We start from the raw sequence: 27,156 nt of genomic DNA on the forward strand, positions 1-27,156 counted from the left end.
CCACTTTTCCTTTACAGTGCTGTCCTGCCAGGCTGGCAACACAACAAGGAAAGAACTCCATACAACCTTTTCTGAGGCAGTATTCATAGAGCACATTGCCCTCAAGTGCCTGAAGCATTCAACCCTAAAAGCATCTGCTGCAGGAGGTAAACAAAACATTAAACCAATCAGATTTTAATAATAATTATCAGGAAGGCAGAGCTTCCTTCCCAGAGTATGCTAATACACACTGCTCCAGGCTCACTCCATTACAGGTGGTAGTATTACTTTGGTGTAAATCAATAGAGGTAAGGGTATGTTTGCTGCTTCCTTGCTTGATTTCGTTCATTAGCCTGATCCCTGCAAGCAGTAAGGATAATTCTGAGTACATAAGTGATTTGTTTTCCTTTCCCTCTGTCACCAGTCAGAATGTGCAATTAGCCTGGGTTTGCCTGGGACAGAGTCATTTTTTTTTCCTAGTAGGTGGTACAGGGCTGTGTTTTGAATTTGGTGTGAGAATCATGTTGATAACACACTGATGGTTTGGGTGTTTATAAGCAGTGCTTATCCTACATGAAGGACCTTTTCGTTTCCCATGCTCTGCCACGGAGCTGCCTGAGAAGCTGGGAGGGAGCACAAACAGGACAGGCGACCCGAAGCAGCCATGGGGCTGCTCCACACCTGTGAACATCATGCCCAGTACAGAAATGGGGGCTGGTTGGGAGGGGCAGATTGCTGCTGGGGCAGCGGTCAGTGCTGGTGAGCAACTGCACTGGGCAGCACTTGTGGAGGCTTTTAGTTGTCTTTTTTCCTTCTGTTTAATTTCTCTCTCTCTGCTATATTCCACTGTTATTATTATTTAGTTTATTGTTATTATCATATTTTATCTCAGTTATTAAACTACTCCTGTCTCAACCCACGAGTTCAGGGGGTTTTTTCCCACTTGTCCTCTGGTGCTCTGGTTGCTGGCTGGGGTTAAACCACAACAAATCAGGAGTGCAACAGTGCAAAGCAGTCCTTAATGGTGAAAAAACCCTAACGAGAACCCCATTAACTACACAGGAGTATTTGCCCAGCAGGCTGCAGAAAAGAGAGAGGGATTTCTTTCCCAATCAACTTTTACATTAACTCTAGATTTATCTCGTGCACAAAAGGACACACATGGATAAAGAAATAGCGCAGCCGAGTCCCTCCAAGCACAACAGACCCCAATGTGTCATCTCAGTTTGACCTATTGCTCTCTAGCAACTGGCTGTGCCAGAGCAAGTGCAGTGTAGTAGGAAGGAACAAGGAGGTGACTTCAGCTCTGCTTAGGGTGTGGGTATGAATTAGGCTGGAGCTGTGTCTGCTGTGTTGTACATCCATATTGAAAGGGGACATTAAAAAAGTCAGCCACGCAGACAGAGTTTGCTTGTCAAGAATTTCTCAAAGCAAGGGCAGAAACTACACCTTGAGTAATAACTAAATGCAGAACAGCAAAGCAGTGGACACATGCATCTAAAAAATATATGGTCTGGCTGTCCTGTTCTCTATAAACTAATCCATCCTTAGCCAGCACAGATTCCTTTGCTCTGCATTCCCTGAAGCTGCTTAGTTTACTTGACAAGACATTATCCAGACTTCAGAGGTTACAGTTATTTATCTGAACATTTACATCTAACCTACAATGTAACCATGAAGCCTTTGCAAATCTTTAGGTCAGAAGCAGCTTCTTGGGTATAATCCTGTGTCCATCTTTCAACATGTAGCATATATATCTTCTTTTCCTCCTGCAAAGAGAGACTTGTCTAGACACTTTGGTGTACAGGATAATGAGATAAAGAGCATTAAAAAATGAAATAAAGTTCAGTCTATGCCCTGTGCAGATTTTATGACTCTTATTGCTGTAGATGTTCTCTACAGAATGGTGGTGGTGGACGAGCAGCTTAGCAACAACACTTGCCCCTTTAATGAAAGCATCCACACACACACAGCAGCAGAGGAGCTGCCAAACATAACAAAGAATGCTCCAGCATGCTTTGATCCTCACTAACTTTACAAGCTACTTTTGTAAAACGCAAGTGTAGAGAAATCACAACGTTTAACATCTTTTTATGGCCTGTACCCACTCCAAGTGCATTTGAGGGATTGGGGCTCGATGTATTCACTCCTACTACTGTCTCCAAGCGGTGGCAAACTGCTTCCCTCAAAATCAGTACTAATGAAATTTAATTGTCTGATTGCAACTGACGACAACTTCAGAACATTCTTAGAAGATACTTTAACTCTGAGCTTCCATTGATTCATATGGGGATTATGGCTTTGGATACACTTCATTTGGTCACAAGTAGCAACTAAAATTTTGCCAAGTCAGCTATGAAACACCCTCCCACAATCACTTTCTTCACCATGTCTTTTTGTGAAAGCTGCTTGTGCCACCTCCCCACTGAGTACAACCAACCCTGCAATCAGGCTGCCTGGCGCAAACCCTGCCCTCTGCAATGCTGCAGGTCCTCTCTGGATATCGTGTGGTTCCTTGACAGTTATGTGGTAGAGCAGAAATATTCCAGAAGTACAAACTTTTGCTCTGATTGGCAATACTGCATTCCTGTAAAGTCTTCTACAAAGGTTTTTCATTGCATGGACGTGAGTCCCTCAGCCCTGCTGATAAAAGGCAACAGATGCTGAAGGACCAGACTTTGGGAAAGTGATGGGAGTGAGATGCAACACACAACCTTCTTATCACCACTGGTGTTCTGAGCACAGTGTGCCTGGGGAGTTTTTCCCAAGTATGTATCTCCTGGCTTACTATATTAAACCATTTAATAAAATAGTAGAGTGGCTGTGAATAGGAACTGATTACATATTTGCTGCTACCGTGTTTGGACAATGGTTTGGCCTGAACCAGTCTCTTGCTGATAAGAACACAGACACTCAAGAACAAAACTGAATCTATTTCCAGTTATTTCTGGGGAAGGCAGAGATGGTCTTAAATTCCTGATACATGCTGTGCAGCCTGTGAGACACGGTGCTTGCTAGATGAGAAGTATTAAGCACTACAGTTTCAAAGCTGTTTTTTGTTTGTTTCTATTTGTTCAATATTTTCAAGGGTAACACATGGCAAAAGAAAATGAAGTGACTGATAACAGATGATTCTGAACTATTTGCTTTGGTAGCATGAAGTGAAAATGCAAATTGCACTACTGAATGATCAGAGCAAACAGAAGGCTTGGTCACTCCCACCCATCCTGAAATATAAACAAGAACTTTGCTCAGAAAAGGCATTACTTTTATTCAGCACAGCCCAGTTAGAAGCTTAAATATGTTGCACATTTTCAGCATAGGTAACTTACACCAACTTCTCCCATGAGCCTGAGAGTACGTTAAAGGGTGCTAGCAAGAGTGATTATAAAGCACCTACTAGATCAAGGAGCTTCTGCTGCCATATTTTAATTTAAATTAGATTTAAATTATAATTTACACTACTCTGCTAATAAAAGGGAAAAAGGGCACTGTAAAGGTAGCAGCAGGCATACATCTCTTCATTTATCCTTCCCTAACTGCTGGTTAAACTAATAGACCTCTAAGTGCAAGTACATTAAAGCTCCATCTAGTGCCAGGGTCTTGGAAGTTACTGAGAGATTTTCAGTCCAAAAATAGCAAAACTATCAAGAAGCAGCAAGCCCAGCATCTCAAAGCTGCCACACACACATGATGAGAAGTCTGTTGTAGTTACTCTTACAGTGTATAAGAGCTCAATTTTAAAGCTGTTGTATCTGGGGCCAGAGAAGATGGTGCAGCCTGGATAGGGACAGTCCTGCACCTGCAGCCACGGAAAGCCCTGGGCCTCTCCTCAGCACAGCCTCTGGCCATCACCACAGCCTGCTGCAGGGCACTGCCCTTTGGGACCGGGAATGGGTCACAGGGCAGGGAGGGAGGCAGAAGGCAGCACATGTCCCCCAGGAGCCACTCCCCGGGACACTCAAGAGAAGTGGAAAACTTTTAACTTCTAAAGAAAAGAAAGGATTCGAATCCTGGGCTTCACTTTTCTTGCTATCAAAGGGCTGTGTGGAAAGGGCAACAGCACTGTGACACCCCCAGAACCTGGTGCCCCTTCCCTTTTCCTACCAGCTCTGCCAGGAGCCAGCCCCGAGGCAAGCTGCTGGAGCTGTGGGTGCTGCAGGCACATCCTGCCCAAGCCCCAGCCCTGCCCAGCCTTTCCTCAGCAGCTGCCCGTGGCTCCAGGCCAGGGACCTCTCGCCAGGCTCCATGCCTGCAGCAGCTCTGGCCACCTAAAGATTAGCCAGAAACAAAGCACACTTCAGGACAGCTTCAGGACTGAAATTTTTGATTTAAGCACTTAAATTCCGTATTTTGGAACTATGCCCCAGCTACGTTCTGTTTCCTTTTGGCAGCTGATGGTTTACAACAGCAGCTGCCACCCTTGAAGCAATGTGTCAATAAGGTCAGTGGTATAATTCTGGAAAGGAACTTACTGCAATGGGATTTAATAGTATCACTGTAACAAAAAAAGGTATTCCTGATTAATACTGAAAACACCTAAGAGTGGATTAACTTTAACCATAATTTAATTATATTTTGAAAACTACCTGGGACATTTATTTCTTTTTATACTCTTCCAAAAAACTACCTTGAGACTACCTGGAAACCAAGCAACCAATCTTTTTTCACACATCAGGCTGAGACTCTGAAGGAAGGACAGAGAACAGAGAGGGGACAGGAAGGTGGGCAGAGAGAGAAGGCAGCTGCCATAGGGAGGGCAGAAGCCCTCCATCTCTGAGCTCAGAGTACCATTTTGCATGCTGTAAGGTGATTGTACTGCAGTTATAAACTGAACTCCTTTTGTGCTATTTCTTTTCCTGTTACAGCCCATAGTTTCTAAACCAGCAAAAACAGAAACAAAAATATGTGGTTGTTTACATTAAAAACAAGCCCTTTTTTTCCCCCCTTATCAAGGATCTGACAGGGATATTTATCCTCTCACGCTACTGAATAGCAGAAGCTACCACCAACAATGCCTTAAGTGAGGAGAGTAAAGCACAACCTTATTTTTTGTACAAACTACTCTTAAATAATTGTAAGATATGTAAAGAAGAAGGAGAAACAGTTATGTCTGAGTCCAACAGAAAGGTGTTATAAACGGATGAAGTGGAAAAGTGGACAATCTGTCATGGGGAACAAGTGTCTGCTGCAGCCATTATTTGGCTGATGACCACCCCCCAGCCCATGCCGACAGCAGGTTCTGAAAAACAAGCATACCTTTGCTTAAACGCTGCCTCCAAGCTCTCCTGTTTCAGTACAAGGGCTCCAATTCCTTCCAATCCCCATCCACTCAGCTAACCTGTGCCTAAAAACAGGCTACCCACGGTTTGGGGAGTCTGATGGCCTCACTGTTTAGCACTCAGCCCAACCACCTGCCAGCAGCTCACCATTATCTTATCCACAGACATCTACCAATGGTAACACAAGAAAATGGGCATCTATTAAAACAAACACACAAGTCTAGCTGGTGCTAATGTTCCCTTCTGTTTTTCTGCTGGTGTTTTTGCGAGGGCAACTGCTAAACCTGCAGCTGTTTCCACAACTACACATCACAACTGCCTTATGCACACGATTCCAGCCAAACAATGAGCACAGGTTGTACAGCAAAGGACAGTTATTCCAGCTGTTCAAGGCAGGAACATGTGAGGTACTTTTTTAAAAAGCACTTGTGTATTTTTGACTACGAAGAGTGATCCTCATTCTGCACTTTATGTTTGAGTTTCAAAGAAAACTGAAATAGGAGGAGCCCTTTCACCCTTCTAGATAAACTTATCCAAGCTCTAAACCTTTAAAAGGCACTTTGCCAGCTTGGCATTTAACCTCATCAAGGGTGCAGGCAAGCTGTATCAGAAGCTAATAACCTAAGCACGCCCTGGGAAAACCTATGACCAAAAGGCAGGTGAGGACTGCAGACGCTCAGGGTGCAGCCTGACGGGGCGGCGCTGGACCAGGACACCGCAGAGACAGACGGGAGAGCACGGAGTCACCCAGCACAGACTGCACTCCTCTTCTTCCCAGCAACACCACCGCCACTCTGCTCTGCAATTAACAACAAACCCCAGCACCTGGTTACAAACAGCAAACAGTGTGAGGGTCAGGTGCTCCCTGCCATCGGCACCAACTGTCAAACCAGCGATGGCTGGTGGGGGCACAACCCAGCACAGCCCCTGCAGCCGGAGTCCCCCATGCCAGCGCCTGGGGCTCTGTGCAGGCAGCTCGCTGGGCCCCAGCAGCCCTGCCCAGCCCCACAATGCAGCCTCCAACACATCTCCAGCGTGTTTACTTTTCATAGCAATAGCTGTTTGGTCAGGATATGGTATTACTTGTTTCCTTCAGTGAGGTATTTAAAAAGAAGAGAAAATGTTCTAAATTAAACCACGCCATTTTTAGACTATCTTCCCCTTTACTCAATTCTGCTTTTCCCTGTTCCTCCCATTTTTAGATTCTTCATGTTTGCTTTCATCCATACCAGAGTGGCTGCTCTACAGTTCAGCAGCACCTTCAGACTGAATGCAGCTTTTCTAAGCACATAGTTCATGTATATTAAAAGTCTTTCATCTTCTTTTGTGACTATGGAGACAAATTTGAGCAGAATAATTTTCATATATTTTGTTTCTCAAAAATGTGATATTTATTTGACTGGATGTCATTGAGAGAAAAAGCACTACAGCCACACCAGGAATAATTCCCTGGGTGATGAAACCAAGTAGTACATCAACTATCAAAAATCCTCAGAAAAACATTCTAAATGTGAAATATACCTATCCTGGCCCTTTGGTGAGCTGACAGCAGGCAATTTGACTACTACCCATAGCTAGAATCAAGTCAAAATTTGGTACCAAAGTTTAAAAAGAATTTAAAAAAAGAAAAACCTTTAGCCATTTCTGCTCCATTCAAAAAACCACAAACACCCCCAACTTACAGAGCGTTGTAAGGTTAGAATTGTAACACTTCTCTGGGAAAATAAGCATTTTTACACCTCAGAACTACCATCAAATGCTTTTGTAGATGGTGAATGTTTTGGGTAGAAATTACAAAAACATCTTTGTTCAGAGAAGGAAATATCACCCAGACCTTGTCCCTGAAAGAATGTCTAATGGAGGAAGCAACGCACTGAACAAAGCTCCAGAGTTCCCTGGCTAAACCATGTGGCGGGCTGAACAAGCAGCAGAAAGTGGTGCAAAAACAACCACCTAAAGAATCCATGTGCAAGAAAAACATCCAGGCCTGTGAGCCCAAGCACCGGGAGAGGAGCAGGCACAGGCAGCCAGGAACTGGGGACAGAGCACGGCACATACAGGGGCTGCCAGAGCCGCCGCGGCCACGCTCACACCAGAGGCTGCGGCTGCCACTGCAGCCTGCAGCGAGAGCCGGGGGTGCTCTCATCGATGCCAGCACAGCAGATCAGCTGTTGGAAAGGCCCAGTGATACACCAGTCCACTTTGACAGGGAGGAAGAACACCCCCCAAGCAACAGAGGAAGTTAGAGGAAAGTTGAATACTGTTGCTTTTCATGCAGCCTGGCGTCTCAGTGCGGTCAGCGAAGCCTGCTGGGGATCAGAGAAGCAGACTGCATGCAGTCATGGGACTGGGAGCTCGTTTACCACACAGCACAAATATCCCTCAGAAATGATTGTGGAGAGAGCCCCTGCTTGCTCTGCTTTGTTTTCTGTCTTTCTGCTTTCTCTGCCTCTAACTTTGTGCTTCTCCAGCTCCCTTAGCACATTTCTTACCCTCGGTTTTTGCCTTTCAGATTAACTTCAATACAACCTTTCACCCACAGAAATAATCAGTTAACAAAGGTATGTAATGAGTCACCTCTGAGCTTGGGCAAAATAAAATAAATAAAAGAGCTTGAAGACACTACCACCCTCCCTCCACTCTGCCAAGCTACCTACAAGCTTACTGACTTGCACAGCACATACCCTTGTTTTGTAACTGAAGAGTTAACAGAGGCCTATTTTGGATTGTTTGTTTTATTTAAAGGAACCCAAAATACTGCAGAATCCAAGCAAAAAGAGGAGCCTGAGTGTTTGATAAATCTGAATACACAGAAAGCTGGGTCATATAGGCCCAGTTTTGCACGTCTCACACAGGGACTGTCACTGAAGGCACCGTTATGCACCAAAGCCTGCCCATCCAGGTAAGAATTTACCTATAATACACTTTGATTTCTAGGATTAAGGTTTATTTTTTGTTGGCCACTGGTGAGATCAAGAACTTACCTTAAAAATCCAAAAGCCAAGCAGCAAAGTTCCATGATTTCAAACATCTTATTTAATGCTTTGGCCAGTCTGTAAATCAGACTGTACATCCACAAAGAACTGTCCTTAAAGCATTTCTGGAAGCCACCGAACAGAAGGAGCCTCACACCCTCATCATCTGACTTAGCAACATCCCTGAGCTTGCACCTGGTTTTAAAAGTTTCATTTTATGTTTGCTATGTTTCATTTGATGGTTAAATAAAGGATAAGGAAGGGGAAATCCTTCTGAACTGCTTACCTAATTAATCCTTAGAAAGACAAACGTTTTGCTGAGCCACCTATACTAGTTCAACCATACCAGGCAAACCTGCTCAATGGAGGGGACACTCTCATCTACATATGGAGTTATACCACCTTTCCAAACTATGTCAGACACACCAGAAATGCACCTTTTCTCAAAACTTCCTGTGTGGTTACAAGTGCTGTTGTGCAGGGCTGTTTGTAGTACAGCCATAGTTCTGCTATCACTGGGCAGGACCTTTCCATGCCCAGGTGGAGCTACACAATGAGACTGCGTGTTGTGCTCTTAATCTACTGATAGCTGTACTTTGTATCTCTGTATTTTTTACATCTAGTTTCAACTTCTCAGCTCACTACTATGTCATTTTTATGATTTATTTCTAGCTAACGTTCATCCCAGCCTTTGGTGGCTTCCTAGTTTTCCAGCCAACTCATTTTAGTAGCTGTAGTGGGACCCTGCAAACGCTGTTTCCTAGTCACCACCACGAGACAGACTGCTCCTTGCTGCATGGCTTTTAACCAGCAGAAGTTAATCTGCAAACTTGTCACGCTTCTGAATCTGTTTTACCCTCTGCACTTCCAAAAGCACTTCTGGTAACCAGAAAGACTGCAACAGGAAACCCAGTCTAGCCTGGAGGGGAAGTCACCGGGGCAGCGCCACGAGCTGACGTGAGCAGCGGCAATGCTGGCGGCAAACAATGCACTGAGGGAGCTTTGGCTCTCTAAAGCTTGATTTCCACAGAGAAGCCAGGCTGAGTTCTCTTGATGGTAACTTGGCCTTCCCCTCTACACACAGATGCTGGTTAAAGTTATCTCCAAATGGGCCAATTTGGTGGAAAACAATTTGGTGAAGAACCTGGCAGGGACATGATAAGAAATCCCACCTTTGGCTGTCCAACCGTTTTGAGCACAGCAGCTGCTCTGTTAGTTACAAAGCCTCACCAAAACCTGCAAGTGATTTTACTAACAAAATATAAGGCCTCCTCCAAGCCTTTGGCCAATTTCAACTTCTATGTTACTAACATAAAAGCAGTCAAGTTTCTCACAAAGCTATAAATAGCACACTCTGGCTAAGCACAGACAGTACTTCAGAATTTGTTCAGATGGTTATTTTTCTTAGATGTGAGCCAACATAAATTTCAGACAAAGATTTGAACTGAAGCAAAAAGACTAATAATTGTTACAAGCTGCATTAAAAAAACCCAAACTGTGGCTGTAGTGTGAAAATACCTTCCAGAAAGAAGAACTACCAGGCAGGACATAGAAAGAGACTAAAATAAAGGAAAAAAAATACTCGTGATTGAGCAACTGCTGCTTGTGCCTGTGTAGCTGATGCTCAGACAGCACCATTTCATGCATCAGGGCAGGTACCAACACCAGAACGACCCACTGATGCTGCCAGTTTTAATAATCATGTTTTTGTTTGTATACAAATCCTTCATTTAACAAGCGTCTCAGGCTCCAGTTAAGATGTGTCCAATGAAGACTTGTAACAAAAAATGAAGCTGGAACTCCCCTCTCTTACACTCTTTAACATCCAGAGCCTCCTCATTTTTCTTACATCAAACAGTCCCAAAGGTGCTGTTGCAGTAGTATCTACACAAATAACACCATATCGAGTGTATAACACAGAACACAGCCCAGTGAAGCATTTAACAGCAACAATACAACTACAGGCTTATGACATTGAGAGAAACCATCGGTGGCTGCTGAATCTGCAAGTCCTACAAGCTACCTGGTAGTTTGCTAATGTTAAGTAATCGTAACCCAGTTTGGACTAGGCTTTCTAAATCTATTACTGGAGTTACTTTGCAAATAACACAACTAAAAGCCAAGCTCCCAAGCAGGTGGCAAATCCCCTACTCTTGTCTATCATTTACGTTCAGGAGATCCCAGACTTCCATGCAGTTCCACACTTGCACCAAGCAGCCCACCAGCCTCTTGTGAGTCAAACAAAAATTATGCCAGCAAACAGGCAGCTCCTAAATTCTCAAGGCCTGCCCCTAGGTTCAGGGTGATATCTGACTCCATAGTTATTAAATGCACCTACTAAAGGGAAACAATTTGGAATCCTTATTTCAACTTGCAAAAACCACAAAAAATCCAAACCCCAGACAGAGAAAAATGAAACACACTTTGGTTGAACTCTAAAAATAATGGGCTCATCGACCTCCTATTCCTTTCAGTTGGATGCATTCCGTTCTGTGCAAGTAACAGCATTACACTTGGACCTCCTACAGACGAGCATCACAACAGAGAAGTGGCCCTCAACAGCAACTTCAGACAGAAGAGAACTTTTTCTCCTCCTGTGGAAGGAATCTGTTGAGGGAAGATGACAAAGGCAATCCCAAATTCACAAAAGGCTTTAGCTACCTAAAAAGCTGAAAGCAAATGTAAAGCCTGTAACTCATTTGCTAGACACAACGATGCGAGGCGGCTTTTGGCACACACAGAGGGCTGGAAAAGGGCAAAGTAAAGTTCTGGTGCTGTCCAAATTCAGAGAAGGCCTTTGCACTGTGAAAATAAAACAGAGAAAATGCTTATGGAGTTAAGCTAAAAGATGCAAATAAGCTTTTTTTAAGGTATCCAGTCATCTAAACAACACTCAATCCCGTGAAAACCCAACGAAGCTTGAAAAGGGCTAATACCCTGAAGCATGTTGTGGGGATGTTCGTGATAAACACTGGTGAATATTCTTCCCAGGGAATGCAACCTCAGGAAAAGATTGCTCTATTATTGTGTACTACACCTTAGCATATTCAGGTACAAGATCTATAACTTCTTGAATCAAAGCTTCATAGTTAATTAGACGGACAGACACCTCACATCCCACCTGCCTCCATCTCCCAGAGATCCCAGCAGGTACCAAGCAAGGCAAAACCACCCTGCTCAAATGGAAGGTGACTCTCCCAGTTATAGTGTTTATCAAGACTGAGCCATTGCCCTAAAACATGCTCTTGAAGTAGCAGGTGAACATTCCTGCAGCAAAACACTGCTAGCAGACCTGGAAATCCTATAATGGAACATGGAAACTAAATTAATTCAATTATTTCAATAGAAACTTGGTAGAACTGTGAAGAACAAAACCTGAAATCATCACTTACAAAGCCATGTAGCAGATGTGTGTGTGAAACAGGGAGCCTATCAGCTCAACACAAGCCCAGCCATGGGACACAGGAGGCTTCTTGTTACCTGTCTGGGACATTGGTTCAGTTCACCCAGGTGAGGAGAGGCAGCTGAGTAAGGACAACTACCAACAGTGCCATCAGCGGCCCTTTCCCAAAGGATGCTCAGAACCACCGAGTTATGCAACATAAGACATGAAACGTATAGAAATAAAACATAACTGCAGCCTGCTGAGCTAACATTGTCTCCCAAGGGAGGGGCTTGGAGAGAGATGTCTCTGCATAGGGGTTCTCAGCGGGGCAGAGGAGCAGGGTCTCCAGGGCACATCAGGAGCCGGCTCCGCTCCGCTCCAGCAAACTGCAACTACCAACCTGCCTCAGCGGCCTCGAAACACCACACGGGTTTGCTCAGGCAGCGACCACGCTTCCAGAAGGGAGCACAGCGCAGTTTCCCAGAGCAACGCTCACGTTTTCCCCGTCGAAGGGCGGGCGGGAGAAGCGGCACCGCAGCCGCTACTCACCGGCTCCCGGCGCTCCGGGCAAAGGCATCAGGGATCGGCCGGGCGGCAGCGCCGACGGCCGCCGCGGGGCTGAGGAAGGCGGCCCGGGCCGGTCCGGCTGTGCTCTGCCGTGCGGCCACGGGCGCCCACTGCGCTCACCCCGGCGGCGCCGAGCCCGTGCGGGGAGCGCTCGGCTCTCCCACCAGGCCATTCCGGGCCGGGCCTGCCCGCTGCCGCCGCGGCCCCGCTGCACCTACCTGCCGAGGGCCGGGAAGGACCGGGACCGAGCCGCCGCCGCCGCCCGGCTCCGCGCCGCGCTCCGCTGCCCGGCCGAAGGCGCCGCGGCCCCGCCGTTCCCCCCTCAGCCGCGCGGCGCCGGGCGGCGCGGGGGGCGGTGCCGGGCCGCGCCCCTCCTCCCCTCCGCCCCTCGGCGCCGGCAGCGCGGAGGGCTGGGCTGGGCCGCGCCGCTCGCTGCAGCGCTCGGCTCCGCTCCGCCGTCGAGGAGGGAGAGGAGAGAGAGGAGAGGGACGGGACCGCCTCGCCCAGCCCCGCCGCCCGCCGCCCGGCCCGCGCCTCGCCGCTCGCCCGCACCGCCGCCCGCGCGAAGATGGCCGGCTGGCAGAGCTACGTGGACAACCTGATGTGCGATGGCTGCTGCCAGGAGGCCGCCATTGTGGGCTACTGCGACGCCAAGTACGTCTGGGCAGCCACGGCCGGCGGCATCTTCCAGAGCATCACGGTGAGGGCGGCGGCCGGGGCAAGGAGGGGGGGGGGCAGGAGCGGGAAAGGGCGAGCCCGCCTGCAGCGCCGGGCCGGCCCCGCGGGAGCGCGGCGGGGCGAGGCGGCGGCGCCCGGGGGACGGGGGCACCTTGCGGGGCGGCGCCGGGAGGCGGCGGGCTCGCTCCCCACCGCCCCGGGGCCCGGGCCGCCCGCGCCGGCTTTTTGTCTGCGGCGACCGTCGGCGCCGCGGGAGCGGGGCCCTTCCGCCGGCGGGGGCGGGGGCCGCGGCCCGATGCGGCGGGGCCCGCCCGCGGGGCCGCCGGTGCCGCCGCGCGGGGGCCGCGGGAGCCGCCGGGGCGGCGGGAGAGGCCGCTCGGGGCGCGCGCGCGGGGCTTGCGTAGGGCCGCCCGGGCCCGGCGCTGCGGCGGGGCTTTACGTGCGCGGCGTAGGAGGCGTTCGTGAATGCCCACCTCGCCGCTGGCTCCATGTTTTTCACCGCCAAGATGGCGCACTGCCATTGATTCCTCCCTCCCCTCCCCCGCCCCTGCCCGTCCTTCGCCCCCGCCGCCGCCCCGCGCCCGCCGCCCGCCCGGCGCTGCGGGACCCGCGCCGCCGTTACGTAAGGATCGTGCGGGCCCGGCGGCGCGCCGCGGCGCGGCCCCGATCTGCCCCGGCCGGCCCGCGGCTCCGGGGCCGAGCCCCACCCCGGGCGCGGCGGCGGCCCGAGCGCGGGGCCGGGGCCGAGCGGGGCCGCGGCGGCGGGTGCGGCAGTGCCGGGCCGTGATTGGGGAGGCCGGGCCCGCCGTGACGCTGCACTTTGAGGCCGCCGCGGCCGGGCCCGCTCCGCCCCCGCCCCCCGCCTGACCGGGCCGCGCCTCCGCCCGACCCCCGCGACCGCGCTCCCGCCGCGTGGCCTCGCTCGGTCCCTCCCCGGGCGGCGGATGGCGGCGCGGGTGCCCCCGCTCCGCAGGGGGAACCCCGGCCCAGCGCCGCGGCGCGGGGCCATGCGGCGGACGGGGCCGCTGCCGCAGCGGGCGGCTCGGTCGCCGCGGGCGGGGAGCGGCCCCGGCGCTGCGGAGGCCGCCGCAGCGGCTCCGCCGGGGCCGAGCCAAAGCGCCGGCGCTGCCGGTAGAGGCGGGCGGCGGCTGATCGGCCGCGGACAGGTGCTGGGGGGTGCCCGGGCGCCGGGACACACGTGCCCTTTGCTCAGCAGCACCTCCGCCAGTGAGGACTTGCTTCTGCGGACTCGGGCTGTGAATGACTGTGGGGCAGCGCTTGCACTGCTCGCAGCACAATAAACCGGTGCAGCACAGAGCGTGGCTAACAAAGCCCTGTGTTCTGGAGCACTTCCTGGTGGGAGCAGGAGTGGGGCGGCGAAATTTCCTGTCTAGTCATCACTGCAAGACAGGATGCTTTCTAAAGAGACGTTAACAATAACATGCCGCCGTGCTAACTCTGGACTTTTTTCTTTGACAGCCAGTAGAAATAGATATGATAGTAGGAAAAGACCGAGAGGGTTTCTTCACCAATGGTCTGACCCTTGGTGCAAAGAAGTGCTCTGTGATCAGAGATAGCCTGTATGTTGATGGAGACTGCACAATGGACATCAGGACAAAGAGTCAAGGTGGTGAGCCAACATACAATGTTGCTGTAGGCAGAGCTGGCCGAGGTAAGCATGATTTCCTTCACTTCCAGATCACTGAATTAAAATTGTGACCCCAAGCGTAGACACCCGCTATTTAAAAACCTAGACTCCTGTATTTAATGGTTGATTTGGTAAAAGGGGGTGGGTGGCAGTGGTCTATCTGACGGCCTGGGCTTCTGCCTGGGAAATCCCCCCTGTCCCTTTTCCCAGCTCTGATAGCAGCCTGGTGCCAGGCTGTGAAATGCCAAGCAGGAGAGAGCAGAGAGTGGCTGGCAGTAACCTTGCCAGCATCCGGTGACTTGGTACCTATGGCTTTTGGTAGGGATCTGTTAAGTCACTGGCAGTGAAAGTAGCATTTTTGCTGGAAGCTTCCCAACAGAAAGTTTACTCTGCAAACACAGAAATTCCTTGTATGAGCTACTCCTACTTGCCTCTTAACCAGTTCTACGCTGACCCTCGTACTTGCTCACTGTGAGGCCAACACCCCATCCAGTTTGGTGTCACTGAGACACTTGCTTTACACTCCTACCTTGTGCGCCTTGTTTAGCTTCCAAGAAAACCAACTCAGGGGAAGGCACGAGGTTGGGATACAGAAAATGTGACTCAGACCTCTGGCTGCGAGCAGCATGCCTTGCATTCAGACACCTACCCTAGCCTAGCGGGTGTTTGGCCAGCGGTGGGACAAACTGGTGAGCAAGCCACCGTTGCTTACAAGTATAAAACCAAACCTAGAGCCAAACATGCCTGTGGGCTAAAGCCTCTGGAGCAGCCACGGTTCAAGGGGGAAGAACGTTTTCAGTGCTGAAGGGAAACCAGTGGCGTTCTGACCACTGCAGTTGTGAAATACCCACGAGAGCTGTCTTCAGTGCTTTTTGTGTGAACAGCTTGGTGTGGAGATGCAGAGGCAGCTGTGGGCAGGCCCAGCTGGGGAGCCCTCGGCGCCGCGTCCCTCCCTGCTGGGACACAGCACGGGGGGCACTGGGTGAGCAGCCTGAGCTGTTCTCCTTCACCAGGCAGTCAGGACACTTCACCAACCTGTGGGAGTAGCAAGAAGGCTGGCATTAAAACCTCTCCTGAATTTTGTCCCATGCAAAAAGCACATTGTATAATCATATTGTTGCATGAAAAGTCTCGATCCAAGTCTGACCCTGCAGCTTTTATTGCTGGTGCCAAGACAGTTACTGTGGTTCTTACTCCAGTGGTGACCACTAAGAATATTCCCTCCTCTGCCCTTCAGAGTCACCATTCTTGTAGAGACACCACTACTTTTGTCCCTGTGAGCACTTGTTTTCTTAAGATGCAGCCAGGGCTCCCTTGCTGGGTGATGATGGATGGTGCTGCTGGTGGAAAAGCACTGTGGTGCTTGTCTGAGATAGCTGGTGGCATTTTTCTCAGCAGTGAACCCTTGTGACTTACCAGGTTACAGTATCCCTGGGGGTAACTTCTGGCCCTGTCTACCTGTGTTTTTACAAAACTAGCTTCGTACCCAATAGTATGTTTTGCATGTGAGGGTGTGTATTGCATTAAGGCTTGTGTTGTTTCTTTGTCTAACACACTCTTGAAACTTTTTTTCTTTTCTCTTTCAGTCTTGGTCTTTGTAATGGGCAAAGAAGGGGTCCATGGAGGCGGATTGAATAAGAAGGCATACTCAATGGCAAAATACTTGAGAGACTCTGGGTTCTAGTTGCTAGGCAGACTGTTAAGTATTAGGGGAAGATTGCTATTAAACTTTCCTGGCGGTGAGCTTTAAACCTTACATTCTGGAAACTTTATTAGCAATGCAGGGTGATGGGGTATGAACCTGTGTCTCCTTTGTATCCCTTTGTTGGTGGGGAAAGGTGTTTTTCTTTTTTTTTCTTTAATTCTGTTCATTTCTGTTTTGTTTCCTTGTGTACTCCAGCATTGGTTATAGTCATGGGAAAGGAAGGTGTCCATGGAGGGACACTGAACAAGAAAGCATATGAACTGGCTTTATACCTGAGGAGGTCTGACATCTGAGCAGCCTCTCCCCATCCACCTAGCAACTGTCTTCACCACCACCCAGTTGTGTTCAGTGCTACCAGACTGTAGATGGTAGTTTGTGTTTTTTATTTACCCATGTCCTAACGTCATAATTCCAGTTACCCTTTGTTCATCCGTATGTTAACCGCCGTATGTAACCCAGCCCCCTGTCTGGCACCATTACTGCATCACAGAGGCAATATGCATGATACCAAGGGGAACACACCAAGCCCAGGCTTTGCTTTGTCGTAGCGATTAGTGTGACAACTAAACCAACTGAAATACTAAACAAGGTGCCGACTGTACAATCTAATTTGATCAATGCCTCTTCAGCACTTTGAGCAACTACACAGCTCACGAGTCTTCCTTTCACACAGCACGGTTGGGAGGAAATAAGTGCATGCATATCTCCAGTCCTGTTCCCCCCCCTTTTTTTTTTCTTCATGTGTTTGCTTACACCCATTTTTATAGTGCCTGGATTGTTTAACCGATTTGCCACTCAACAGCTATTGATGTTGCATTAGTTTTGTCGTTGCACTTCACCGTTGGCTTAAGTCAGTGATTTTTCCTTCGTGACATGCGAAGCTTGTACCGCTTAACGAGTGCAATCACAAAACTATGACAGGGTACAGCTGCACTTCCTGCCATCACCTTGCAGCCCCTGTGCCCCCCTATTCCGTCACCTTGCAGCCCCCCTGCCCCCACATTCCGTCACCTTGCAGCCCCTGTGCCCCCCTATTCTATCACCTTGCAGCCCCCGTGCCCCCACATTCCGTCACCTTGCAGCCCCTGTGCCCCCCTGTTCCGCCACCTTGCAGCCCCCGTGCCCCCAGTGCCCCCCGTGCCCCCCGTGCCCCCTGTGCCCCCTGTGCCCCCACATTCCGTCACCGCAGCAGCTCAGGCACTTTTTTTTTTTTTTTTTTTTTGCCAGCTCCTGTTCTGTAGTTGAACTGTAAAAGGCCATCGTGGACATTAGCTGTCCCACCATAACCATCTGGAGTGTGTCTGGTTTCAGGTTTTCTTAGGACCAATTTTAATTTGCAGCCTGGGGGGTCGTGGGGGGTTGTTTTTTTGTTGTTGTTTCTGGGTTTTAATACGAAACTCAAATGTCATTGTGGGAAACTGCCACCTTCAGCTACACTGGGAGCTCTGACTCCAGTCTTTCTGCCAGATCACTTGCTGGTAAAGAGGAAGGTCGGTAGTTTGAAAGCTAAAAACTGTCAAAATGATGCCATTTCAAATTTAAAATCCTCATTCGGCCTGTCACACCCTTGCTGCAGACACCATGGAGTGAACTGCCCTGTGCACTAGTCATCTGAAATGTCTGTAACCAAACTCCCAGTTCAGGCACGGTACTGACTCCTATGTCCATTTAGAGAACTGCAGAACTCTGTATACAAAAGAATAAATGGGAGATGGTATTGGTTGGAATAACTGACTTGGCTGTCTTGTGATGAATTTTTTAATATGTATTCTGTGCCATACTATTGTTAAAAAAACCAAATGAACTGTTGCTATTGTGAGATGGATTTTAACTGACTACGAGGGTTTCTTTCGACTGGCACTACTTTAGGGACATTCTAGTATTTGCTTCTGTTGTTGGGCCTTGTGGATAATGTACAGATTTAAACAAATTCTTGTTGCTGATTTGTCCATTTCTTTCCCTGCACTTTGTTACATCTGGGATACAGTCTAACTCATCTGATTTAATATGCATTTCAAAAAATGCCATAACTATTAAAAACACCTTGTTTACAGACAGATGAAATAAATTTATTCCAACCAAACACAATTGGACTGTTGGTAATTTTTTACCCCCACAGGATCCCGAGAGGCCGCCTCTTCCTTGCGTGGCTGCCTACACTAAGGACAGATACAGGTGCAGTTCCAATGTTGTAGCACAGCAGTAGTGTGACTTTAGTCAAAGGTTGGGCAGTCTTTGCCACCCCTGAAGAACTACCTGGCTTTTGGTACTTCTGCTGCCCAAGTACTCTGAAAACACAGGCCCTGCAAGCAACTGGCACCGGTGAGATGGGATAGTGACCACTGGGAGCTGGGGGAACAGGGAAAGAAAGAAAAGCTCAACCCACAGGAGGTTCCCTTTTTGTTAAGGCCATGCCTCTCATTCCCAACCCTGCTGGACACGTGCTGCTGGGCCACGGCTGTGGCAATGCTTTTGTTCTCCCCAGGTTCCCCTACAGCTTCATCTTCAGGGAAGCAGTGCACCCTCTGCTTCACCTGTCACTAGATCCCAGTCTAATTAAAACCTGACCGTGCAACGCGTTGATCTTCCTGACTACTTGAGTTGGTCAGTACCTGAACTGCATATTCCCGCTCTTGGTGCCAAAGCTAAAACGGACTAGAACAAGCCTGCAGCACTATGCAAGTTCACATCTAGTAGCAGGGGATGCAAACCTCTCATTTTGTCCCAACAATTGTTGTGTGTGAATCCACATTTTGCTACATCTCTAAATCCAACTAAAAACTGTAAAACTCCTCTCACCTTCCCGCTGCAGGATTTGTCTTTATTCTTTTCTCCCGCTTTTGGGGCTGTGCATCCATCCCCAAAGATTTTCCTGTAAGTAGAAATGCCATAGCTGTCATGGCATCCTGGAGACAGGAATGGCCATCTGCAGCATACACAAAGCACTTTTCATCCCATTACTTATTTGAACATTGTTCCTTTCTCCTCAGTTCCCCTCTCTTGAGCAGGTAGCTCCATGCCACCTCTGTACTCTTCTTGGTAAGAAGTAAGCAGGGCTCAAATTACTTTTTCAAATACATCTGTTGGATTGCCACAGCAGAGCACTGCCTGTGCCCCTTGGTTGCTAGGGTCTGCCCAGAAATGCCTTTCTCAGAGGACCTGGACTCAGCAAATTTCACATTTAACTCTGATTTCCCAATTTGTAGACAATACAAAGGCTTATGTTCCTGTATTAAAGGCTCCAAATCTCAATACTGACCTAGTATAGAGATCATTTCATCTGCTGCACCAAAACCTTACTCGGTCCATCATCCTCTGGCTGTGCTGGGCAGGATCACACCGCAAGAGTTCACCTGCCCATCACATCATTCCTGCAGCTCCAGCTGCTTCAGCACTCAGAGACATTAACAGACTCTGTCCCTTCCTGCCCTCTTCCCACTCACGATTCGGCAAAAGGCTTCATATGTGGTGGCAGCAAGATGCCCGATCTGTACAGTTCTTGTGGGTTTTGTGCTCATGGTTTGTTCCTTTTTAACCCTCTTGCTACTCCATACAAAGAAACAGCAGACAGCTGTCCTCAAACCTGCTGGCTCCTCAACTTCCAGCAGAGCTCTCACACTCCCAAACTCATTCCCTGTGGCTTTCAGCCTCTGCCATTTTATAAAGCAGCTCTCCAGTTGCTGATGTGCTTCAACAGCATTGCATCCTCCTTACATCGTCAGTTCCCAACGATAAGGAAGCGAAGCACCCACCCCACAATCATCTCCCCACTTTCTACTCCTCTCCCTCCTTTCTCTTCCTTGGTAGCAAAATTTCTTATTTAAGGCTTGAGGAAAAGAACAGAACTGACCTTAGTCTTTCAAACAAAAAACAGGTGAGGAGAAAGGAGTAGCAAAGATGTGCAAACTAAGACCAATGGAGAGAAGAGGCAGAATTGCTTCAAAGGGTCTTTTTTAAGGGTAGGTCTCCAGCTGTTCAGTCCCTCTTCAAACTCTGGAAAGTAATTCACTAGTGACTGAATTGCTTCACTTCATGAAGGTTTACCTCTTTCTACAGTTCCTTATGACTCTTGCATTGCATGGCACACAGTGGAAGGCAGTAAGGGCAGTTTATGTGCAGGGTTTTGCAGGTTTTTAATGCCGACTTCCAGGCCACTCTCATCAGCCCCTTCCTTTCTCTGAAATACATTTATGAAGTTAATTGCCAGGGTACTTATCTTCTGCACCGTAATAATTCTCAGACTTTAATTATACCAGCTGTTAGTACTCAGCCTTTCAGCTGGTCCTACACTTCTATAATGAACACTGTTATTAAGAACCCCTAGAATTCAGTAGAACCATTGAACTATTCTGCACTGCTGCTGGCATCACACATCTATAGAAACTGTGTTATTTCACAAGTAGGTACCCGTTACTGGCTGTTTGTTCAAATACTGGCCCTGGAACTCTCCCAACACTGTGCATCGTTAAAGAGTGGCAAGCAGAGGCATTTGTCTTGCTTCTTGAGTCTTCTCCATTCCTCAGTTATGGACCTGTCCAGAAAAAACATTTGTCAGACCCATCACTCTCTTCCAGCTTTTTACTGGATTCTTCCCACCCTGTGTTCCCACCCCCACACAAACAAAAGCTTACCTCCCCCTTTGAGGGTAAATCTTTCAATTTGGGTCCTTTTTCATCTCCTTTGCCAGGTAGTTTGTTCTCATTATATAACAACAGGTTTGTTGCAAGCTTGTTTTGTAAGGAGCTATTTACACTGGCAACAACTGGTAACTGCCAGCGACGCCTGTGCTGCTATGTGCAGAGAGAGAACCTGCTTCACAGGGCCCGTGAAACACTTTCAACCTCAGACAGTAGTTAAAAATGTGAAGTAGAAAATTTTTTTTCCAGCTAGGCAGTGAAGTATGAACCTCCCTGAAGCACCAACATCCTATTCTGGAAGACAGCTACAGACTGAAGTTAGATCAAGACTTCACACAAGCGAAAATCCCTGTGAGGCAGCTGTTGGTGGCATGCAATGCAGGAACAGTGCTCCTTCCTGTGGACAGCACAGGAGATCACAGCCCAGAGAAAAATATCTATTTATCTGTTCCTGGGGGTCCTACCTTATGAAACAGAAAATGTATCCATCAAGTTTTAATGAAATACACAAGTTCTACTTAGAAATGCTGAGAGACACTTAACCTTCTGAAGCATTTCTAATAACAATGTGCTATTCCTCCTTCTCATTCCCACTGGCAATGGCAAGTGACAAGTAACTTCTGTGGCATAAGGGCAGTAAGGAAGGGGAAGCATCACTATACTGTTTAATGCTGAAATGAAATTTACATTCATACCACTAGGAAAGTAAGAAAATGGAACAGTTTAAAAAAACTCCATAGAGTATGTTTGGGAAACAGAATGTCCTTCACTGAACAAGCTCTCTCTGTGTAGCATGAAGAATAGTAGATAAGAAACTGGTCAAGAGTATGGTTTTACTTCCTGTTACTGCAGCAAATAGTGCAACCAGTGTTACATATAGCATATGTTACAAAGTCTATCTCAGTTCATGGCACTTGATCTCTTCAGGTTTCGGGGTGCCTGAAATACAACTATGAATAAAACACAACACACCAAAGGCAGGAACCTATTTTAAGAAACATCTTTCAGCTTATTAAGTTTTCAGAAATCAGTTTTCAGACTTGGACTTAGCTAGACATGCAAGGGGTGGAACCTCACAAGCAAATATGGTAATACAGTATCATTAACCCTGTGGACTGCTGAGGGCAGTGATCTGAAGATGAACCATTATTTCATTATTACCTACTCACCGTGCCTCATTCTGCAAAATAACCCTTCTCTGGCTGCAGTCAGCCCCAGAGCACTGGTCCCCATTGCCAGGCTGGAGCATGGAGGGCAGAGCTGCACAGTGATGGGTCAGCACTGATGCACAGAAGCCTCACCCAGGACTGGGGGTTCACAGGCTCACAGACAACAGCTCCAGCCGTGCTGGCACCTGGGCAGGAAATACTAACAGTGCTCTGCTCTTCCTTCCCCCTCCCCCATACAAGAGACATATAGATTCAGATTGATCCAAACTTCTCCTCAAACCAAAAGTGAAAAAAAAAGGAAGGTTTTCTTCGCAGCCAAGACTCTGCACGTCACGCTGGCACGGGTGCACAACACAGTCACTGCTTACTAAGAGGTCTTAATACTTGTGTGTTCTGGATCCTTAATGGTACTTTAACCTGAGTAGTAGATGTTGAAGAGTACACAATGAAGCAAATCATGCAAAAGCTCAATAAATTCCTTTTGATACTTAAAGTGGAAAACATGTTTATTAACATTCTTTCAAGCTTTCCTTATTCAAGGCCATATAAAAAAAACTCTGCATTTTGATTATATGTATGTTTTTACTTTCTACATAGTTACAGAGGTATTATATAGCATTTGCTTTTTTTCATAATACACTGGTAAGTACTGAGTTCTGTTAAACAGTTGTAAGCACATGTTTTCAAATCAGGTCTTTGAAAAGAACAATTTTTCTATATACATAGTTTAGCAGACTAATGCAGCATAAAATGCTCTTTAGTAAGAGGTATATGAGTTGAGGATCAATAGTATACTTACCTAAAATTACTTTTCTTTGTGGAACAAAACCTCTGTTTTGGGCAAACACCCTCCCCCCCGGAAAACTCCCACATCATCACTGGAAACCAAACTACGTCCTAGTAGTAAGTGGGGATAATTAACGTGTTTATGGTGGATCTTACCTTGTGAACTGCTCAAAACTAAACATACAAGTCTCCTTATCCTAGGAATTGCTCCATGGAACTGCTTAAACTCAGCTACTGGGGCAAACTCCAAAGGATGGTTTGGAATCACTGCATAGAGATAGAAGTGGAATTTCCTCTGCTTTGTTTTGATACACCAGCATACAGAATTTGACCTGTTCTATGTTCTTCTTTCAGTAGTGGTGACAGTTTTTAGGAAAACTCTACACAAACATGCAAACGCGTTTTCTGTCGGGCTTACGGGGTGACACACACCATACATGTAATAAATATTGCTATCAGGATGACCCAGTTGTGGCTACAAAATGGAAAAAAATACTTCCAGATAAGTCCCATTTCAACAAGATACATTTTAGAGCCTGTGTGATAATTCTATTGATATAAACTACGAACATTATTCATTAGCATTGTGAAGTCCAGTTAACTGTTCATTCTGAGAAGACAGAACATGTGACTGAATACCTGAATCAAAAATAAATCTATCTGTAACGATTTAACCATAGTACTACTACATGAACTGCTGCTCCTATCAAAGAAACCGAACGGATTACAGGTTAAAAGAAATTCCCTACGTAAAGGTTTGTAAAGTATAGCCTTAAGAACTCTTTTGTTTGTACACTACTTATCATTAGTAGTCTCAAACAGTATTTGCCACTCTGTACTCCCTGTCATCATTGGGCTGGAGTTGAACCACTACACTTTCTTCATTTACTCCATTTTCTGCATCACTGCTATCAACATTGTCATTGTCATCCTCCTCATAGTCAGAGGACTCGGTCATGTTCTGATGGGAGTGAGATTCTGACAGAGCCCCAAACGACTGAGTACTAACTGAGGCTAATGGTCTCAGCAAAGGAGTATTTTCAGACACTTCGTTCTCTTCTTGGCTACTGTCTGTTTCAGAGTCAGAGTCCCCCTGAGAAGGGACCACTTTCTGCTTACACACAGGACATGTTTTTTTTGTTTTTGTCAGCCACGGGTCCACACACTTGCAGTGATACGCTGTTAGAAAACAAAACACAAGTACATCATTAAGTGCAAAGGACAAGGAACCTGCTAAGTTGTGTTTATCGTCAGTAACATAGGAGAATTTTAGAACCTAAGTCACGTGGAGGATTTCAGTCACAGGTTTGTTGTCATCCAGACTGTTTATCCTCATGTACAAAACACCTAACAGCTCAGGATCTTGGCCATGTGGGTATGTGCAATAAATACCTATTTGCCCTACTGAACAAACTGAGAGCAGTCCTGCAATGGGACACGTTTGATGAAATCAACTTTAAACACTTCTTAAGGAATGATAAGCACCTTGCAGCAAACGTGCCCCCCATCGTTACCCTCATAGTGCCTCCAACCTTCATCAAGATGCCTTGAAGCAGCTGGTTATTAAACACAATTACCACATGATTCTGCAGATTTTAAATTAGGTGTACAGTTGGCACGGCAATTATACTGGCCACATTTAAAAAAGTGTTTGAAAATGTCTGACTTATAGTATTAGCTTTGCTTATTAACAGATATTTCCATCCAGCAAAGAGCCATGTATTTACAAGGGCAAGCACATTGTGTCTAGTGCCTGCTCAAGCATGGTAGCAGCCTTGAGAACTGACAGTAGTTGTTTTGTTTGCCTTTTTTAACAAATTTGTCAGCAATTTTTGATATTGACAATCAAGTTTCATCAACTTTGCAGTCCCCAGCTGGGGCAGATGCTATGAGCCTATTCCTTCTAGTGAGAACTCTGTTTGTCAGCCTGTTTTGAAACTGGGTTTTATGATCGAGGATCTACGAAGTTCAGTCTGTTACACCTGCCATGTCCACTGTGGATGTCTGGGGTTTTTTTTACAATCTCTTAGTGATGTGGTATTTGCTGTTGCAGTTCCTGGTCAGAGAAGGAATTTCATGACGAAAGAGGTGGGTAAAACTACACTCAACTAAAATACCTGTAATATACTCAAATGTACTGGGAGGCAGAGAGAGGATCTCAAGCTAGCAAGTGCAAATCCCACCTTTCTTGACAGATTTTACATGGCTTTTACGAAAAAAATGTTTCAATTTAGAGATGCTCTTGTATCCAGGCCTCTTCCAGATTTCTAGATATAAGCTCTTTAAATGCTTCCTGCACTTGCAGGCAGTTAAGGGCAGCCTTGTCTTGTGAATGGTACAAGACACACCTTTTGCAGTGGGCTGCATTTGAGAAAGGTTGTTCAGACAGTGCACCACTTGTCTTAGTAAAAATATCCTACTGCTTTTTGCACTGACAACATTGACTTCCAAGTGCAGTAGAGGCTTCAGGCTATGGGACAGACCACACCCCTTCACTCATGTCTATCACCAACAGCTGAATTGTTTTATGGTTTGTCTTGGAAAAAGTGAGTCTGTTCTTTCGAACCTGTAAAAAGCACTCTGGAATGTGTTTCCCTATTAAATACAGACATTTAGAGGACAGCAACAACCCCATGTTTTTTTTTATATGTACATCGAAAGAAGAATGCCAGGTGGGAACACCAGCCTCTTTTCCTTTTAGAAAGAGAAAAGTTTGTTCTTTTCCCAGGTTTGTACAGGCACTCTTGCATATTCTCAAAAGTAACTTCTATAAATCAATCAATAAACATATTGACTGTGGATTTTAGACGTGGTGTTTTTAGAGAGCTGTTTTAATACAAATACCAAAACTAAAATACAGGTGCTTACCATGAGAGCAGGGAAGGATTCTGAGCTTGTCTCCATCCTCATATTCATCCAGACAAATGGCACATACATCGTATTCATCTCCTACCACACACAATTGAGAATCAGTTTAAAAGACTTTCAACCTGTTTTTTTCCATACAGGTTTTCTTGTCTGGTTTCACATTCTGAAGAAACTACTTCTCCTCCCTGTCCATATGAAAGGCAGGTTCTTTGACACTATATGGCTGACTTGTATTTCTCCGCTTATTGGGACTGTAGCCCATTCACTTTCTCTTCAGGTTAACAAAAATGTTTTAAGCTGTGTGAGGTGCTATCTCTATAAAATCCTATCGTTCAGACTAAATGGATGATAAGAGGATTTTAAAACATGGGATTTGTTTTACTGCACAGGTATTAGGTATGTTATTGAGAAAACTCAGAAAAACGGCAACAAAGGCAACTGTTTAAAAAAACAGTGATGATCAAGAATGATAGCCTAGTCACACAGGAAGGCTTACATCGTTGTGTAGTTAAACCCTAAAATAAGACATACATTAGTGACATTAGGCACACTGTTGTAATACACTGTATGACCAAAATATAAACACTTTTTGGAAATCCATGTATTCCTGTTTTGTTTCTATCAAGGGCTTTACAACGTGGTTCTTTCCAGTCCCCTGGGAGACACTGGTCTCAAGCCAGCAGTTACCCCCACAGCAAGGACACAAGCTGCTGTTTAATCTCGGTGGGCAGCTCAGCCCCACAGAGCTGCTCACTCACACCTCCCATCCCCAGTGGGACAGGCAGAGAATGAGAAGGGTAAACAGGACAAAGCTCATGGGTTGAGATAAGGACAACTTAAAAGGTACAGCAAAAGCTTCAGGCACAAGCAAAGCAGAACAAGGGATGCAATCCCCACTTCCCATGGCAGACAGGTACTCAGGCCAGGACAGGAGGGCTCCAACACACACAGCAGTGACTGGGAAGGCAGATGCCCCAACCCAGGGCAGGGGGGAGGCTGGCTGCTGGGCCTGTCAGCGGCTGGTCAGCAGTTGCTCTGGGCAGCACTTACAGGTTTGGGGGTTTTTGTCTTTTTTTATTTTTTTTGGGGGGGGGTGCCCCTTGAGGTTTATTTATATCTGTTTTGTTATATTCCTTTGAGTTACTATCATCACATATTTTATGTGATTCTTTGTTATTCTTACATACCCATTTTAGTTCCTAATCTGTTTTTATTTCAAACAAAAATCTTTGTCCATAATTCTCTTCCCTGTCCACCTGGGAGGTGAGAAGCAAGTAAGTAGCTTCATGTTGCTCAGCTGCTGGCTGGCATTAAACTATAACAAACCCAATGATTCCTGGCTGGACAACAGCTCTTTTCCCTCAGTTTCTGTCTCCTCTCTGTCCATGGTATTGCTCCTTTGTGTCACTTACAAAGAAAGCTGAATTCCCTTTCAACCTTCAGATTGTTAACAGACTATTTTTTTTCTTGCACGAGG

General features: G+C 47.0%; 2 protein-coding genes and 1 long non-coding RNA gene across 9 annotated transcripts in view; 1 reads left to right on the forward strand and 2 right to left on the reverse strand.

The window, feature by feature from the left end:
* LOC133626473 (uncharacterized) overlaps nucleotides 1-12,492 on the reverse strand; it is an 81,727-nt gene extending 69,235 nt beyond the window's left edge. For all 3 annotated transcript variants that reach the window (XR_009819545.1, XR_009819544.1, XR_009819543.1), the window contains exon 1: nucleotides 12,407-12,492. This is a non-coding gene — a long non-coding RNA (uncharacterized LOC133626473). The remainder of the gene's footprint in view (nucleotides 1-12,406) is intronic.
* An 87-nt stretch (nucleotides 12,493-12,579) lies between these two features.
* On the forward strand, nucleotides 12,580-18,307 carry PFN2 (profilin 2). Of its 2 annotated transcripts, none has more exons than XM_062005940.1 (3): nucleotides 12,580-12,888; nucleotides 14,346-14,538; nucleotides 16,415-18,307. In XM_062005940.1, exons 1-3 carry the CDS (start codon nucleotides 12,757-12,759, stop codon nucleotides 16,510-16,512), a joined length of 423 nt encoding a protein of 140 aa, XP_061861924.1. In that variant the 5' UTR covers nucleotides 12,580-12,756; the 3' UTR covers nucleotides 16,513-18,307. The 2 variants fall into 2 exon arrangements, with proteins under 2 accessions (XP_061861924.1, XP_061861923.1); XM_062005939.1 differs by lacking the exon at nucleotides 16,415-18,307 and adding an exon at nucleotides 16,101-16,291 and having other exon boundaries at nucleotides 12,582-12,888.
* A 4,193-nt stretch (nucleotides 18,308-22,500) lies between these two features.
* The window catches only part of RNF13 (ring finger protein 13), a 31,940-nt gene continuing 27,284 nt past the window's right edge, over nucleotides 22,501-27,156 (reverse strand). For all 4 annotated transcript variants that reach the window (XM_062005938.1, XM_062005937.1, XM_062005935.1 and 1 more), the window contains 2 exons: nucleotides 25,680-25,760; nucleotides 22,501-23,990 (listed from right to left, as the gene is read on the reverse strand). In XM_062005938.1, coding sequence (XP_061861922.1) covers nucleotides 23,626-23,990; nucleotides 25,680-25,760 — 446 coding nt within the window. In that variant the 3' untranslated portion in view covers nucleotides 22,501-23,625. The remainder of the gene's footprint in view (nucleotides 23,991-25,679; nucleotides 25,761-27,156) is intronic.

Source organism: Colius striatus, chromosome 12 (assembly GCF_028858725.1).
Source record: "Colius striatus isolate bColStr4 chromosome 12, bColStr4.1.hap1, whole genome shotgun sequence".
Classification (NCBI taxonomy): domain Eukaryota; kingdom Metazoa; phylum Chordata; class Aves; order Coliiformes; family Coliidae; genus Colius; species Colius striatus.